Source organism: Budorcas taxicolor, chromosome 6, assembly GCF_023091745.1.
Source record: "Budorcas taxicolor isolate Tak-1 chromosome 6, Takin1.1, whole genome shotgun sequence".
NCBI lineage: Eukaryota > Metazoa > Chordata > Mammalia > Artiodactyla > Bovidae > Budorcas > Budorcas taxicolor.
In genome coordinates this window covers 85,257,530-85,276,248 of record NC_068915.1, presented here as the reverse complement: position 1 = coordinate 85,276,248, position 18,719 = coordinate 85,257,530, and the positions used below count along the sequence as shown (strand labels likewise).

General features: G+C 36.9%; 1 protein-coding gene across 1 annotated transcript in view; it reads left to right on the top strand.

Annotated features, from left to right (window-relative positions):
• LOC128049450 (UDP-glucuronosyltransferase 2A2) overlaps window positions 1-18,719 on the top strand; it is a 50,041-nt gene that overhangs the window by 12,677 nt on the left and 18,645 nt on the right. The window contains exon 2 of the mRNA XM_052641695.1: window positions 1,317-1,948. Within this exon, the coding sequence (XP_052497655.1) occupies window positions 1,317-1,948 (632 nt within the window). The remainder of the gene's footprint in view (window positions 1-1,316; window positions 1,949-18,719) is intronic.

Genomic DNA, 18,719 nt, shown 5'->3' with positions numbered 1-18,719 from the left:
AGCTAATAGATATCATGACATCCATGTCTAGCCAGTAATTCTGTGGCTAGCCCACTGACTTACTGGTCAATCTTTCGGCAAATTTATTAGACTGCCAGCATTACTAAACTCTTGCTCTGAGCCAAACAGTTTGCAAAGCAGCTTTGCAGATATTATTACTCATGTAATATAGCAAATTAGCATCATCTCTAAAGCTGAGAGGATCTTGGTAATTCACCAGGGTCACAAACTTTATTAAAGGACAGTTTCTGAATGTGGGACTAATGAAGTCTAGTGTCCACCTAAGTTAAGCTACTAAACAGCTCTGAGTAAAAAGTGTGTGGTTCCTTAGGGTGCTGGTCCCTATCTTCTTGATTGTGTGTAAATACATCATAGGCAAGAAAATAAAAATTTCCCTGTAACAAGGAGACAGTGATTAATTTGCTTTATTACAGAAGAAAAGTTCTCTATCAAATATGTAGTAATTTATTACTCAATTAATCTAACAATTTCTTGAGGTGTTTTAGCAAACCTCCTCTGTTTTTAATTTTTTGCTAAATATGAGCCATGAGGAAATGGTAATAATGCCCATCACTGGGCAATGCCAAAGTTCCTAAAACTTACAAAGATGAGGCATGACATTTAAGAAGTCAGAAATGAGTGAAACAATTATCATGATTATCATCCCAGTTGTACTATTCTGTCAAATATGCTTTGGATTATGCAATTCAACATTAGTTTCATTATCCATGAAATGGAGTGAATCATTTCTGCCAAGCAAGCTATGAAAAGAATCGAATCAGACAATGCATGTAAAAATGTCCTATAGTTAAAGACATACAGCTTGAAAGGACTGTAAGTCTTGACAAAGTGGCCATAGCAATGAGAACTGTTATTTTTCATCTAACTAATTTGGGGAAAGATACACTAATCTGAATATACATTTTATAAATCACAGTTACTACTGCAGAAAACACAGGCATCAGGCTTATAATCCATCTGCTTCTCTTTCTCTAAAATAGCACCAGATTTCATTTCTTTTGCTGGAATAATCATATTAATACATTTAAGAACTTGAGTTATATTGTTTTCCTTTTAATCTATAGATCAGTTGAGTTATGAAAAATGTAGCTGTCACAGTAAATATTATCTCATTTGAAAAAAATAATCTACCTAAATACTTTATACATTGAAAGCTTCTTTTCATCTTAAAAGATCTACAGTAAGAAGGTTTCCATAATGGATGTCACCATACCTAAGAAGTTTTACCATCACCTGATTTTTAATTTGACTCTGATTGAAATTGTTCTAAGTGGGAATGTGCTAATTTGGCCAACGGATGGTAGCCATTGGTTAAATATTAAAATAATTTTAGAAGAGTTGAATCAAAGAAATCACAATGTGACTGTACTGGCTTCATCAGCAACTCTATTCATCAACTCCAATTCTGACTCTCCTGTGAATTTTGAGGTGATACCTGTTTCCTACAAGAAGAGCAATATAGATTCCTTAATTGAACATATGATAATGTTGTGGATAGATCACAGACCGACTCCTCTCACACTCTGGACTTTCTACAAAGAACTAGGAAAACTCCTAGATACTTTCTTCCGAATTAATATACAAATCTGTGATGGAGTATTAAACAACCCCAAGTTAATGGCAAGACTTTGGAAAAGTCGTTTCGATGTGTTGCTGGCCGACCCAGTAACAATCTGTGGAGATCTGGTTGCTCTGAAATTAGGAATTCCATTTATGTACACCCTGAGGTTCTCCCCAGCTTCAACAGTGGAGAGACATTGCGGAAAAATTCCAGCACCTGTGTCCTACGTACCTGCAGCCCTTTCCGAGCTCACGGACCAGATGACCTTTGGTGAAAGGCTTAAAAACACCATATCTTATCCCCTGCAAGATTATATATTTCAATCCTACTGGGGTGAGTGGAATTCATACTACAGCAAAGTCCTAGGTAAGTCTCTAAAATGTTCTGTTATTAATGATTCCAGATATTTTATTTATTCTTATTGGTGATACAGCAAAAGATTTCCATACCACTGCAAATGCCAAGCTGAAGTAAATATGTATGGGCTAAGTCACTTCAGTCATATCTGACTCTTTGTTGCCCCATGGACTGTAGCCCTCCAGGGTCCTCTGTCCATGGGATTCTCCAGGCAAGAATACTGGAGTGTGTTGCCATTTCATCCTCCAGGGGATGTTTCCCATCCAGGGATCAAACCCTTGTCTCTGTGTCTTCTGCATTGGCAGGCGGGTTCTCTACCACTACTTATTATATATTGTATGTGTACACAATTAACTATTATTTTTGGAAAATTCCTAAACAATGGAATGGTGCTGTCAATACGCATCATGTCTCAAACAAATGATCTTGTGCCTGTTTCAGTTCAGTTCAGTTCAGACACTCAGTGGTGTCCGACTGTTTGCAACTCCATGAATCGCAGGACGCCAAGCCTCCCTGTCCATCACCAACTCCCAGAGTTCACTCAGACTCATGTCCATTGAGTCGGTGATGCCATCCAGCCATCTCATCCTCTGTCATCCCCTTTTCCTCCGGCCCCCAATTCCTCCCAGCATCAGGGTCTTTTCCAATGAGTCAAATCTTCGCATGAGGTGGCCAAGGTATAGCTTTTCAAAGTGCAAATCAACCTTCAAATATAAATGAAAATATAAATACATTCACCAGTATAAATTCAGTTCAGTTCATTTGCTCAGTCATGTCCGACTCTTTGTGACCTAATGGACTGAAGCCCGCCAGGCCTCCCTGTCCATCATCAACTCCTGGAGGTTACTCAAACTCATGTCCATCGAGTCAGTGATACCATCCAACCATCTCATCCTCTATCATCCCCTTCTCCTCCTGCCTTCAATCTTTCCCAGCATCAGGGTCTTTTCCAATGAGTCAGTTCTTTGCATGAGGTGGCCAAAGTATTGGAGTTTCAGCTTCAGCATCAGTCCTTCCAATGAATATCCAGGACTGATTTCTATTAGGATGGACTGGTTGGATCTCCTCACAGTCCAAAGGACTCTCAAGAGTCCTCCCAACATCACAGTTCAAAAGCATCAATTCTTCTGCACTCAGCTTTCTTTAGAGTCCAATTCTCACGTCCATACATGACTACTGGAAAAACCATAGCTTTGACTAGATGGACCTTTGCTGGCAAAGTAATGTCTCTGTTTTTTATGGATAAATTATGACACTACTAAAAATACTTTTGAAGTGATACCCCATTTACTTTCTCTTCTTCATTCTCCATTTTTTCTTTGTCTTAGGAAGCTTTAAAAATCCTAGGATTAAACACTGGGAACTTGAATTTATACTCTTCTCAGCCTCTCGCTATCTCTCCATCCTGAGGCTTCCCTGGGTGCTTGGGCCAGCATTACCTCCAACTTAATCGCTCAGGGATCTTTGGCAAGCCTCAGGGTTTCTTGCCTTACTGATTCTTTATGAAAATCAAACAAAATAAAACAACTGTCAAGGTCAGTTTGGTTTATTGTTTGTATTACTTCTTTTTCTGATCTTCCTGAGTCTTCCTTTCTTTCTTTTTCTATTTTATTCTTTTCTGAATGCATTTTTTCTCTATATCTGTTAGTAGTAGCAGGGATACTAATAAGGGTACTTTCTTACAAAGGTAATATGCAAGATACTATTCTTTTACTCTAGAAAGATTGAGGGCATGAGGAGAAGAGGGCAGCAGAGGATGAGGTGGTTGGATGGCATCATTGACCCAATAGACATGAATTTGAGCAAGCTCCAGGAGATAGTGAAGGATAGGGAGGCCAGGAGTGCGGGGGTTGCAAAGAATCAGACACAACTGAGCAACTGAACAATGGCAGCAATGCTATATCAATTATGAAGGATTACATTTATGTTGAATATTATTTATAACAAACTACACAGAACTGTGCAATGACAATGCCCTGATTATACTGTCATGGGACTATGTAAATAGAACATAGTCAGTAAACATTTGTAGAAAATAAATGCCTCTGTGATATACAAAATCTCCCTTCTCAAATGGTGTCATGACAGGTTATATAACATGTGTAAAGCCTTTGTGATACAGAATGTTCCCAACTTCTCATTTTCACAGGACAATAATCTAGCTGCAAAAGTATTTAAGAAATTGAATATCTTATTTACTTAAATCCTTTATGCTCCTCATGTTACTCAACGTAGTTGGACAACAATAACTACCTTGAATATTTTATTTCAAATAGAAGTGTATTTTCAAGAACTGGTAAAATGCAATTTGTCCTCTGTTTGCAATTACATTCATCGAGTATTAGAGACACCTGTGAACTGTAACCCAATCCTGAAACAGATCAGTTTATATGTTTGATATTATTTTCTTTGAACACGAGAGGTTTCATAACATCATGTGCTGCAAAGTGTCCATTTCAATGGCCATTCTTCAGTTCTGTGAGAAAAGCTAGAAAAATAAAATGTAAAAAACAAACAAGCAATAACAAAACCCCTCAAATATCTATTTCGAAAGAGATAGCAGTAAGTAAATGGGCTTCCCTGGTGGCTCAGATGGAAAAGAATCCGCCTGCAATGCATGAGATCTGGGTTTGATCCTTGGGTCAGGAAGAACCCCCAGAGAAAGGTTTTGGCTACCCACTCCAGTATTCTTGTCTGCAGAGTCCCATGGACAGAGGAGCCTGGTGAGCTATAGTCCTTGGTATCGCAGAGTCAGACATGACTTAGAGACTAATATTCACTCAGCAAGGAAATATCTAATTGCATTGGTTAAAAATTCTGCTTTATTTGTCAGTGAGGATATCTTTTATGAATGAAGTAACTTAAAAACGATCATCAACTCAATTTTAAGTATGCTTCTAACTCCAAATGGGACAGGCCTGTCTGGGAATATAGGCCAATCATTTGTCATATTCAGGAGTGAATCTATAAATAAATATTGTCCTGGCCAATTGTTCTGCAAGGTATCTTCAAACTACACTGAGCCTGATTTCTCTTCCAACCTCAGAGAGATTTGCTGTACATGCAGCCCATAGGTAGTTCTCAAGTGGGCAGGACTAGGTACTAGCCTTTGCTATAGCCACAGAAAGGCCAAGGACTTGAATGTTGCAATGAAAATAGTTAAATATGAAAATAGTTAAATTGATAAGGAAACTGTATGGTTTCATTTTGCCTGTGTCTTTTGGTTTCCTGGTCTGACTCTATTTTTCCCAGCACTCTGCAGACAGAAGAGAGGAAAGACCAGTACTAATCTATGTACCACTCAGCCAGTATAGCCTGTGTTGACAAAAAGAAAAAAAAAATTCCCCAATGTGAGAGTTGCAAGTTAAGTTTCATTGGGGGTAATATGACGACTGCAGCCTAGGAAACAGCCCCTCAGGTAGCTCTGAGAAATTGTTCCAAAGAGGTAAGGGCAGAAGGTCAGTATATAAGTGATTTTGGTAAAGGGGGAGGACATGCAATCAAGCGCATATTTTTTGTAGAAAGTTTCTGCTGGTCTCATGAAGATTCTGCTAGTCATGAGAAGCAATTGTCACCACAAAGAAGGATTTTAGTGCTTTTCTGGATATAAGGAGATACAAGAATTGGGCTTATAAAATAAACTCCTGAGAAAATCTAACTATATGAGGACATGTCCTGCCAGTTTCCTGGAGTACAGAGCACCTCATTTCTATTCTCCACCTTGAACTCCTTTAGGGGGTGTTGGAGATCAGCAGCTTCAGCAGGATATTAATCCTTGTAGAGGTAAATGGCAAGCATCCATGGCAAGTGCCAATTTGTGGCTGACACCTGCTTTTACCTGTAAGTACCATATAGGTTCCATGTTGGTCCCTCTTTCCCTGCTGCTAAATTTTAGATGTATTCCCTATAACTAACCCTATCTTTATCCAGACCATTAAAAAAAACCAGATGAAATAAATGAGCCTCATAACATTTCCCTTCTAGCACACTTGCCTGAAACTGTACTAAATTAGTACATTTTTTGCATTTGATTTCTGGCTGCCTTTTGAGGCCCGGTGTTTTTTTTGTTTGTTTATTTGTTTGTTTTTCTGTATCCCACTCCCATTCTAATCACCATTGCCAACATATGCTCTTTTCCCTGGGAAATGTGGATCTCTGTTAATCTGCCCTCACATAGGTTTTTAATTCCTTCTCACATATGGCTTTCCTATGGTTAGTGCTGTGTAACCTTTTTAAGATTCTGTGTAACCTTTCTTGTAAGTCAAACATAAGTCATAAATTGTACAGCTCATTGCAATTTCGCAGTATAAACCCATGCAGCCAGAACCCAAACCAAGAAGCAAAACATTATTACACCCGTAATTCCCTAACCTTCCTCATATCGGTCCTGACTACACCCATCTGAAGATAACAACTTTCTTGACTTCTAACACCACAGATTAAATCTGACCAATTTTAAACTGTATAAATGAACCATGCATTATGGCGCTTTTGTGTTTTTCTCCTTTTATTTAACATCATGCTTTTTATATTCGTCCAAGTTGTCACGTGTAGATATAGTGTGTTTGTTCTCATAGCTATACAGAATCTTTTGAATTAATGTAAATTTTACTTATCTATTTTACTGCCAGTGGTCATGTTGGCTGTCTTGGTTTTGGCTGTTTGATAAACACTGCTGCGAACATTCTTGTACATGTCTTTTGATGAATACAAGTATGTTGTACTACAAGGTGTATATATAAGAAAGGAATTGCCAAGTCATAGGGTATGAATCTGTTTAGCTTTAGAAAATACTGCTAATTTTCAAGTTCTTGTACCAATTAATAATCTCATCAGCCATTTACTAGTATTCCAAATGTTCTCCATTTTCACTTAACTGAGCATTTCTTTTCGTTCTTTAATTGTAACCATAATGAAGTGCAGTGCTGTCTCATTATTATCTTTTATTAATGAATAGCTTTCTTGTATCTGTTTAAAGTACATAAAGCACACAGTGATTTGCATATCAAATGTATATACCTTTGTGACCAACACATCAATCAATCTCTAAGATCCCTTTCTAACATAGCTGCTCTCCAGTCCTTTTCAGACACTTGTCAAACTAAATAACTCCTACCACTTAGCTCATTCTTCTTATTCATTTCCATCTGCGGCCCTGTTTCTCTTTCTCCATTTTCAGTCATCCCCATGTAGTAGTTGGAGAGGCTTGTGTCACTTGCCATCAGCACTCATAGTAAATGGGTAAGGGGTCTATGAAACAAAATAATGTTTGATCTCTGGCTCCACTGATAAGGACCAAACACTCACAGCAGAGGAACTTGTGATCCTTACTTTCCCCAAATTTCATCACCCTGTGGAGACCAAAGACCAAGCCTGTATGTGACTCAGGAGAGGACAGACCCAGCCTCACTCTCCTGGAGCCTCAGGCAGCAACACCAGTGACACAGTGGTAGCAGGGCACCGAGGACTCCAAAGCAGTGACATGCCAGCACCAGCAAACACCTCTGACAGAGCTAGTGGAGGGTGGAAAGTGCCTACTCAAATAGAACTAGAGCGAGCGTATGTAAGAAAAAAAAAAACAAAAAACTTGTGCTATCTCGCCACCTACTGGAAAACAATAGAAGGGCAGCTAATTTCTAACCCATTGAATCTTTCCTGCTCCTGCTTAGTTGCTCAGTTGTTCACTGGTGTCAGACTCTCGGCGACCTCATGGGCTGCAGAGCCCCAAGCTCCTCTGTCCTTGGGATTCTCCAGGCAAGAATACTGGAGTGGGTTGCCATGCCCTTCTCCAGGGGATCTTCCCAACCCGGGGATCAAACCCAGGTCTCCCACATTGCAAGAGAATTCTTTGCCAGCTGAGCTACCAGGGAAGCCCATGAAGACTGCAGTGGGTAGCCTATCCCTTCTCCAAGGGATCTTCCCCACCCAGAGATCAAACGGAGGTCTCCTGCATTGCGGGTGGATTCTTTACCAGCCGAGAAAAGAAAGAAAACATTACCTAAAGAAGAAAGGCATTCACTACTTCAAATGTGCCCGCAGAGGAACAACTCAAGCTTCATGAAGATCCACAGTAACACTGTACCACAAAAAGAATATACAAATTCTCCAAAAACCAAACTTAAAAGCACAGAATATCATAATCTGACAGAGAATTCAAAATAACTATCATGAAGAAACCCAAAATGTGACAAGAAAACTCAGGCAATTCATTGAGTTCAGGAACAAGATTAATGAATTAATTAACAGAATAATTTACCAGGGATATTTAAACTCTAAAAAGAACCAAGCAGAAAATCTGGAGCTGAAGAACTCAACTGGAGGTACAATGCTCCCTGATTCCAAGCTGTATTACAAAGCTATAGTAATCAAGACAGCATGGAATTGGCTAGAAAATAGACACATAAGTCAATGAAGCAGAATTGAGAGGCCAGAAATAAACCCACAAATATGTGGAGAATTATTTTATGACAAAGTAACAAGGAACATACAATGGAGAAAGGATACTCTATTCAATAAATGGATACCAAAAAATTTTATAATTTAGAATTTTATTTTATTTATTTTATTAAAAATGAAAAATATTTTACACAGAAATTTTCACTGCAATCATGAATTATAATGTTTTATTGAATTATCCATGTTTAGCTATGTTTCTTATTGCTAATTATAAAACTGTCAATATTATATATGTGTGTGTTTCTAAGTTGACATTGATGTTGCTGATATTATTGTGTAAAGTTGAATCATATCTATCTATATATGGCTAAAACACAAGTAACAATGAACACGTCTAATATACTCATCTTTTTTATACAAATTTATTTATTCTAACTGGAGGCTAATTACTTTACAATATTGTATTGGTTTTGCCATACATCAACATGAATCCACCATGGGTGTACCCATGTTCCCCATCCTGAACCCCCCTCCCACTTCCTTCCCCTTACCATCCCTCTGGGTCATCCCAGTGCACCAGCTCCAAGCATCCTGTATCCTGCATCAAACCTGGACTGGCAATTCATTTTACATATGATATTATACATGTTTCAATGCCATTCTCCCAAATCATCCCACCCTCGCCCTCTCCCACAGAGTCCTATACTCATCTTGATTTTTAAGTGCCATTCTCTAATAAAATGAACCAGCATTCTTTGAAGAAATGGTCAGTTCTAAGGTTGGGACAGTGAAAATAGTAGATGATCCTGAAACATTTTGTGGTTTCAAAAAGTAACAAGTAATTGAAAACGATGGGGCCACATCAAAAGGATGTAGAAACCAATGTATGAAAAAGTTTCTAACATCTGTGACAATTTGAACAATAAAATAAATAATGATTATAATTAAAAATACCTTTTTGAGTTATAGCAATATAAGTATAAATAAGTGATTGAATAGTAGGAAATTATTTAAATTCTAATTAATAAATATAGAAGGAATCATTGATGCTTTAATTGACTGGGTTTTTAAGATCAATATTTTAGATAATCATGATAAAATTATCAAAACTAGAAATTCTTATGAAAAATTATCAATTATCCTGCTAATATCCTTTTTTCTTTTCAGTATACAATCCAAGTTTCCTCCTTGCATTTACTTGTCCAATCTCCCTACTCTTCAGTTTGTGACAGTTTCCACAGGCTGTCTTTGTTTTCTAAAGAGCACTGCTAGTTAATTTTTAGAATATCCCTCAACTTTTTTCTGGTATTTTCTTGTGATTAGTGAGAGATGATGTATTCGGGGTAATAATACTATAGAAGTAAACTTGTGTCCTTCACAGTGAAATGCATCAAAGGTACATCATATAGACAGTTTATTACTAGTGACCATATTTTCATCACTTAGTTATGAGTGCGTCTGCCAGGATTCTCCCTATTTTCCCCTTTGTGATTAACAAGCGTCTTGAAGGGAGATATTGTGAGACTGCAAATCGTACTAATCATATGTTGGCACATATTTTTATAATCCGCTTAGTTGTGCAGTCTGGCAGCATGAAAAATGCACAAGCTCTAAAGAGTAAAAAGACTTGAAAGAAGAAGTCCTGAGTAGACAAAGCCAATAACTAGATTCAAAGGCCTTAGTGTATTCTTCATGCATCTTTAACGTTCTATCATTGCTCCCATTTTTTATTCAAAACTTAATTCTACATAACATTTTTTGATTTATTTTTTGGGTCACTGTTTATTTGTACAGCTGTGCTTAATCTACCCTTCAATCTGTTCATTAACTTAAATCTGATATATTGAATTCTTAAATTTCAGAAATTCACTTTGTTTCTTTTGCAAATTTTCACAATTATTCTTTTTAATCTCTTGTTTCTTACCAATATTTTCAGACTTTGCTTTCATACCCTTAATTTTATTGAAAAAAACAATTTTATTTTTCATTTCATACAATAATATTTTAAATCGCTAAATTCATATTTCTGGCTTCTGCTGCTTTTGTTGGTTCTCAGTCCTGAAGCCTTGTTTTATTTTAACAGGGAGGTGCTTATTTACCTTCAAATTTTATCAGTGGGAACCTTTGAAGTTAGGTTCAAAGTTTCTTCAAAGAGGCTTTTCTAGTTTGAACTGGAAATCCATATGAAGATTGTAAAGAATTCTAAGAGATCTTTTTCATCTACATACCACCAAGTCAGAACTAGCAATTATCATTGCTGTAAACTTCTGTGTAAGTGAATTTGTTTGTTAAAGGGAGGCCATATCTTGAGAATCTAGCATTACATGAACATACAGAGGGTGTAGGATCTTGGCAAGGCTTCAGACTTTCCTTCTCTCCACTCTTGGCACCTACGGTGTATTCTACAAAGAAACAACAAGATTGAACATCAGAATTTCTGCCTTGACTTTGTTTAGGGATTCTGTCTGCTGACTTTTTACTTTCTTGAAAATTAGAAATGAATTTTTATGGGGCAATTTTATATTTTATCCAGAATTTTAAATGTTTCAGTTGGATATAAATGAATATATGCCTATACTTTTAAATTTATGAAAATGAATCATTCTTCAAAATCTAGGCTCTACCTTAGTTTTCGTATGTAATAAAACAACTTAGAGATATTTCTCTATTCAGGCAAGAATACTGGAGTGGGTTGCCATGCCTTCCTCCAGGGGATCTTCCCATCCCAGATATCAAACCCAGGGATCAAGCCCAGGTCTCCTGCATTGCAGGCAGATTTTTTACCAGCTGAGCTACCAGGGAAGTCCAATAACATGTATACTGAGGTCAATTTCTAACCTGTACTATATATCTCTGCTCTCTCTTTGACTTCGTTTAAACTTTTTTACAACATATGAACTTTATCATAGTGATTAGATACATTTATCAATCTTTGTTTAATCACTTTGGGGCTATTTATCCTGTATAAAATGACTTTTATCCTCTAAGATTATAACATTATCTGTTTTCTCTTACTGAATTTATGGTTCTGTTGTAGCTTTCTACTTTCTGATTCTCTTTTGGATTATGCTTTTTACCAGTCATTAACAGAGTTTATGCAAAACCTAATTCTGCAACACAACACAACTCTCAATCCTTGATCCTAGATTATTCTTTGCATCTTTAAGCAAACCTACTCTGGATTTTTTGTTTTGTTTTTTTTTGCCAAACATAAAAGCTCTCAAGGGACTTGAAATTTCAATATGTCTCTTTCAAATTATTGAAATGAATATTATTTTGTAACTGAACATAACCCTTGATATAACTATGTCAAAATTCTTAGAATACAAATACATTAACATTCTCTTTCACTTATAAGTAATACTTTTCAACCTACTAAGTAGACTCTTAAAGACTTAACTAACTTATAATTTCATCGTTATCTTCCTCCACCAAGCAACCTCCTTCACGAGCTTTGCCCTTCTTCATTTCATCTATACCTTCTATGATCCATCTCCCTTATGTTTGTTCAAGTATAACAGAGAAGTATTAATTATCAGGCTAATTTATTTTCTGCAATAATCTATGAGATCATTTTGAATTAGAAATGTATCTTACTTGTTTCTTTAGACCCTGTGCATGGTATAGAATCCAGTATAAAATAAGTGCTAAAAGTTGCTTGTTGAAGGCATGAAATAGCAAACGTTTTGAAGAGAAATTGGAATTGGACTGAAATACAGATCGATGACGGGACGCAAAATCTGTGCTCCTAAATATTTCCCCTCCCTTGAGATTCACATACATGTTCAGTCGTTAATGACACATGGCAGGTCAAAAAAATTTTCTGTAACTACTACTCCTTTAGTGTTTTGTGATTTTACTAGAGTTCTTATCCCTCTCTGATTGCTCAGAGTATAAACCAAGTACTTCCTTATTAACGACTGAGCACCTCTCACTTCTCATCAGTCACGACTCTCCTTCTAGACCCTCTATTCACAAACCAATATTGTATTCTCCCTGATGTCTTAAAATTTAATTTTAACTACTTATATATGCTTTATTTCTTTGCAACTCAAATAATATTCAGCTGCCAGTTTAGGTTTGTTGAAGAACATATATGATCATTTTCTGTACCTGATCTGAAAATTTGAGTACACATCTTTTTATGAAGATTAAAACTGCACTTAGTGTAAGCATCTAAGGCTCTCGAAAGTGTCCTATTTTAACTAATATTTCCCTTTTCTGAAGTTTTGTGTTAGCCTCTGCTCCATACATACTGAACTAACAACTGTATACGTAAATGACCATGACTTACATACCATTCATCTTTTTATTCTTTTCTTCTATTCAATTTTAAAACCCTTCTCCTGTATTCTTTGCTTCTGAGTTCAGCTTCTGAAATGTATCTTCTGTGTTGAAACTTTGATTTTCTTCACATTAGAGTGACAGCATATTCTGAGACCCTGAAATGCTGTATCTTTGTACATTAGTATAGTCATATTCCTCCAATATTGGGCAATGTATGTGTTTTATCCACATGCTAGGATGTCACGAACATTATGACAAGACATACATTTTCGTGTTTCCCCAAATTATTAATCATCATGATCCATGAGATGCACCATATTATTTGCTAGATATATTTAAATGGGGTTTATCATATTTTTAAAATGTCAATAAAACATTATTTTTTTCTATTTTAGTCTATGTTTAAGACTCCTAGAAGGTTGCAATCATTTCCTCAAAAATATATAACTATTTCCTGTCTTCTCCTAAACAAATACCATACCCAGTTAATAACTGGCAAAGTTCTCTGCATGTAAGTTACCTAACTCCAGAAATTAATTTTTAACTTGATCAATGTCTAAATTGCCACTACAATTTTGTGCCCAACAAGCATTCAGCATTTGCAGAGCAGTGTGTGAGGGAGCTGCTGTCATGAAGTCCAAGAAATGGGTTTCAGCAATTCTACTGCTGCAACTCTGCTATACTGGCTGTGGATTCTGTGGGAAGGTCCTGGTGTGGCCCTGTGACATGAGCCACTGGCTCAATCTAAAGGTTATTCTGGAGAAACTCATGGAAAGAGGCCATGAAGTGACCGTGTTGGTGTCTTCGCAAAATTTTCTCATTGAGAACAACAAGCCTTCCACACTGGACTTCGAGATATTCTCAGTGCCACAGGACAAAGAGACTGCCGAAAATAATTTAAACGAATTTTTAAATCTATCTGTTAACGTCATGCCAACATTGTCACCCTGGCAATCAGCAAAGAAACTTCAAGATTTTTTCCTTGAAATAAGTGCAGATTTAAAACTTGTCTGTGAGAGTGTTGTCTACAACCAGACAATCATGAAGAAACTCCAGGACACCAACTATAATGTTATGGTTATAGACCCTGTGACGCCCTGTGGTGAGCTGATTGCTGAGATTCTGGGAATCCCTTTTGTGTACACACTAAGACTCTCCTTGGGTGGCACAATGGAGAAATACTGTGGGCAGATTCCATCTCCACCTTCCTACGTGCCCGTTGTCATGACAGGATTACCAGACAAAATGAACTTTCTGCAAAGGGTAAAAAATTTAATGTTTACCATTTTCTTTGACTTCTGGCTCCAACAATATGACCCTCAGCTTTGGGACCAGTTTTACAGTGAAGTATTAGGTAAGAGACTCTGCTTTTCTTTCTAAAGTAATTATCAGAAGATGCTGAGGAGGTTTCAGAAAAGTCTAGGAAGAGGAAAGGAATATATTTTTAAAACTTTCACTTTCACAAAAACTCCACAATTGATATCAAGGAACTGTGGTTTAATAACTAATTGGGGAAGAGATGCAAGAAATTTCTTGCTCTTTCTTTACAGTCCTCTATTTTTAGGATACTTCAATACTTAAAAGATTGTTACCAAAACAAAATGAAATATAAAACATGTTAATATATGTCAATCCAATGGAATGTGTATTTTTGTCAGATGCAGGATATCACAAGTAAGTTTAATACACTGAGTTTTCATAGAGAAGATGTTTGATTTCTTACTGGTTAAGTGAGTGTAATGTTTGTTAAAAGAGGAAGATCATCTTCTTGCCTGATTTTAGTAATAGTCTGGAACCTGCGCCATATTAATAGTGATATTAAATTTGGTATATAGCTTATTTTGTCTGAATTTTGCTCTACAAATTTTGAAAATCATGGAATATTAGATTTAAAATTTAAACCATCTTCCTTTTGGACCCGAGTACCATGTATTCCTATCTCTCATAAATTTGGGATAAAACTTCAATAAGTCCTATGAGAACTGCTTCATCATAATGGGTCATACTGAGAAGTTTCCTAGTATGCTTTATACTTTTGGAGGAGTATAATATAGAAAACTGAAAAATTAAGCAGAAACTTGAAAGAGTTTATAACTCGAGATGTTAAGAACAGTATATTTTTCACTTCACTAGTTATGTACATTCTATTTTGAATCACCTACCTTTTCTAATAAAAAATGGTTTTGCTTTGCAATTTTCAAATGTCTAGCTCTTATCTGATTGTATCACTGAAGCTGGCTTTCACTCCAAATACTGTTTTGTTTTGTTTTTAATTGAAGTATAGTTGATTTAAAATGCAATAATTTCTGCTATATAACATATTGACTGAGTTATACATATACATATACATATGCAGTTCAGTTCAGTTGCCCAGTTGTGTCTGATTCTGTGACCCTATGGACTGCAGTATGCCAGGTTTCCCTGTCCATAACCAACTCTCAGAGCCTGCTCAAACCCATGTCCATCTAGCTGGCAATGCCATCCCAGCATCTCATTTTCTGTCATCCCCTTCTCCTCCTACCTTCAGTCTTTCCCAGCTTCAGGATCTTTTCCAATGGGTCAGTTCTTCACATCAGGTGGCCAAAGTATTGAAGCTTCAGCCTCAGGATCAGTCCTGGTTTGATCTCCTTGCTCTCCGTGAGACTCTCAAGAGTCTTCTCTAACACCAAATTTTTCCAAATTTCAAGGCTTCAGTCACCATCTGCAGTGACTTTGGAACCCAAGAAAATAAAGTCTGTCACTGTTTCCATGGTTTCCCCATCTATTTGCCATGAAGTGATGGAACCGGATGCCATGATTTTCGTTTTTTGAATATTGAGTTTTAAGTCAGGTTTTTCACTCTCCTCTTTCACTTTCATCAAGAGACTCTTTAATTCCTCTTCACTCTCTGCCATAAGGGTGGAGTCATCTGCATATCTGAGGTTATTGATATTTCTCCTGGCAATCTTGATTCCAGCTTGTGCTTCATCTAGCCAGGCATTTCGCAAGATGTACTCTGCAGAGAAATTAAATAGTGTGACAATATACAGACTTGACATACTCCTTTCCCAATTTGGAACCAGTCTATTGTTCCATGTCCAGTTCTAACTGTTGCTTTTTGACCTGCATGCAGGTTTCTCAGGAGGTGGTCAGGTATTCCCAACTCTTAAAGAATTTTCCAGTTTGTTGTGGTCCACATAGTCAAAGACTTTAGTGTAGTCAACAAAGCAGAAGCAGACTTTTTTGGAATTTTCTTGCTTTTCAATGATCCAACAGATGTTGGCAATTTTACCTCTGGTTCCTCTGTCTTTTCTAAATCCAGCTTGAACTTCTAGAAGTTCTAGGTTCATATTCTCTAGAAGCCTGAGTTGGAGAATTTGCTAGTGTGTGAGATGAGCACAGTTGTGCAGTAGTTTGAACATTCCTGGCATTGCCTTTCTTTGGGATTGGAATGGAAACTGACCTTTTCCAGTCCTATGGCCACTGCTGAGTTTTCCATATTTGCTGGCCTATTGAGTGCAGCAGTTTCACAGCATCATCTTTTAGGATTAGAAATAGTTCAACTGAAATTCCATCACCTCTACTAGCTCTGTTCATAGTGATGCTCCCTAAGGCCCAGTTGTCTTCACACTCCGGGATGTTTGGCTGTAGGTGAATGATCACACCATGATGGTTATCTGGATCACAGAAGAACTATACAAAAAAGATCTTAATGACCTGATCATAGGGGAGTCCCCACAAGATTGTGAGATTTCTTTCCAGGAGCTCAATCAATTTTTCATAATTAAAATAAAAGGAATAGCCTTTATTTCCAGTTAGAGGAAGAGGAAAGGAATCATTTTGAAAGAAATCAGAGCCCTCTGTTCATCCTAACAAGGATGTCCTCAGGGTAAACTATTTAACTGGTGCACAATATGCTAGGGATTATCAGAGCCTAACTGACCTGAGGCAAGAAGAATACCTGACTCCAAGGCCCTCTAGACTACTGGATAAAAAAAGGATATACCCAACTCCAGACCATCCTGCCCCATATAAAGTGGGAGAAAAAACTGAGAGATAGTTTTGAAGAATACAGAGGCTTAAAGTCAGTAAAATACTGAGACTAATCTTAGGACCATAGTATGCTTCTCTCTGCAACTCACCACCGCCTTTCAAACACCTGTTTACAGTGGTCTCTTTTACCCAGTATATCATGTCTTGCTATCAAGTGAAAATTACCAGGAACATCAAAAGTCAAAAACATACTTTGAGTAGACAGAGCAATCATCAGAACCAGAGATGACAAGAATGCTGCAATTATCAAAACAAGGTTTGAAATCAATGTTGATTAATATGCTAAGGGATCTAATGGATAAAGTGGACAGTATGTAAGAAAAGATGTTCTTTATAAGCAGAGAGATGCAAATCCTGAGAAAAACCAAAAAAGAAGAGATAAAAACATCGTAGCAGAAATGAATTCAAAAATAAAATTATACTGACATACTTTATAGTCATTTCTAGAGGACAGAAGCTGAGGGAATAATTTCTATCACATTCTATGAGGATAGCATGATCAAACGGAGAAGGCGATGGCACCCCACTCCAGTACTCTTGTCTGGAAAATCCCATGGATAGAGGAGCCTGGTAGGCTGGGGTCCATGGGGTCGCGAAGAGTCGGACACGACTGAGTGACTTCCCTTTCACTTTTCACTTTCATGCATTGGAGAAGGAGGTGGAAACCCACTCCAGTGTTCTTGCCTGGGGAATCCCAGGGACGGGGGAGCCTGGTGGGCTGCCGTCTATGGGGTCACACAGAGTTGGACACGACTGAAGTGACTTAGCAGCAGCAGCAGCATGATCAAAATGTAAAAACTAGACAAGGACATTATGAGGGAAGAAATCTTGTTATATTTGTATAAAAAAGTTTATACAAATTTTGGTGTTAACATAGATGCAAAATCCTCAAAAAATGTTAGAAATTTCTGCTCAGTGGAAGACAATGTCAAGAGAAAGAAATACAAGACACTGAATAGGAGACAATTTTTGCAAAAGATATGTCTGATAAAGAACTAAAATGTTTTTAAAAAACATTTATTACACCCCAAGAGGAAATCATGAAACCTGATTAAATAGTGGGACAAAGATAATAACAAACTGTACACAAAGATAGATATTTGACAAATAAGTATATAAAAAATGCTCCGTGTAGTCTTTTTGGAAAGAGATGCAGATTATAAAAATAATGAGATAACCACTGCACATCTATTAGAATGTCCAAAATGCAGATCACTGACAACTTCAGAAACCTTCCAAGTTGTGGAACAGGAGCTCTTCTTATTGCTAATAGGACCTAAAACAGTGCAGTCACTTGGGAAACACTTGGTGCTTTCTTATAAAAGTAAACAAATTCTTGGTATCACACTTCTTGGTATTTACTCAAAGGAATTGAGAACTTATGTTTACACAAAATGTGCATGTTTATAGATATTTATAGAAATTTTATTCATAACTGCCCAAACTTGGACGAAACCAAGTAGTGAATGAATAAACTGTGGCAGATCTAAAGAAGGAATATTATTTAGCTCTAAAAAATGAGTTATCAAGTCCCAGAAAAACATTAAACTATGAGAGCACCTTTAGTGTGCATTATGAAGGTAAAATTCCAGACTGAAAAGTCTATGTGCTGAATGATTCAAACTCTTCATTCTGTAAAGGCAAAACTATGGAGACAACAAAAAGATCAATGGTTGCCAGGGTGTAGGATGAAAGTGGGGGATTAATGCACAGAGCACAGAACAATTTGGGAACAGTGAAAATACTTTGTATGATATCATAATGATTGATAAATGTCTTTATTATTTGTCTAAGACCACCCAATTTATACTTGGTGTTAATTATTACATAAACCATGGACTTTGGGTGATTATAATGTTTCAGTGTGAGTTCATCAACTGAAACAAATGTACCATCCTGTTGGAGATGTTGATAATTGGATAGCCTATGCAAATGTGGAGACAAGCATATGTGGGAAATATCTCCACTTTTCCCTCAATTTTGTTATCATCTAAAATTGCTCTAAAAAAATAAAGTATTAATTCATAGACTGTGATACAGAAATCATACATGTTCGTTTTCTTGC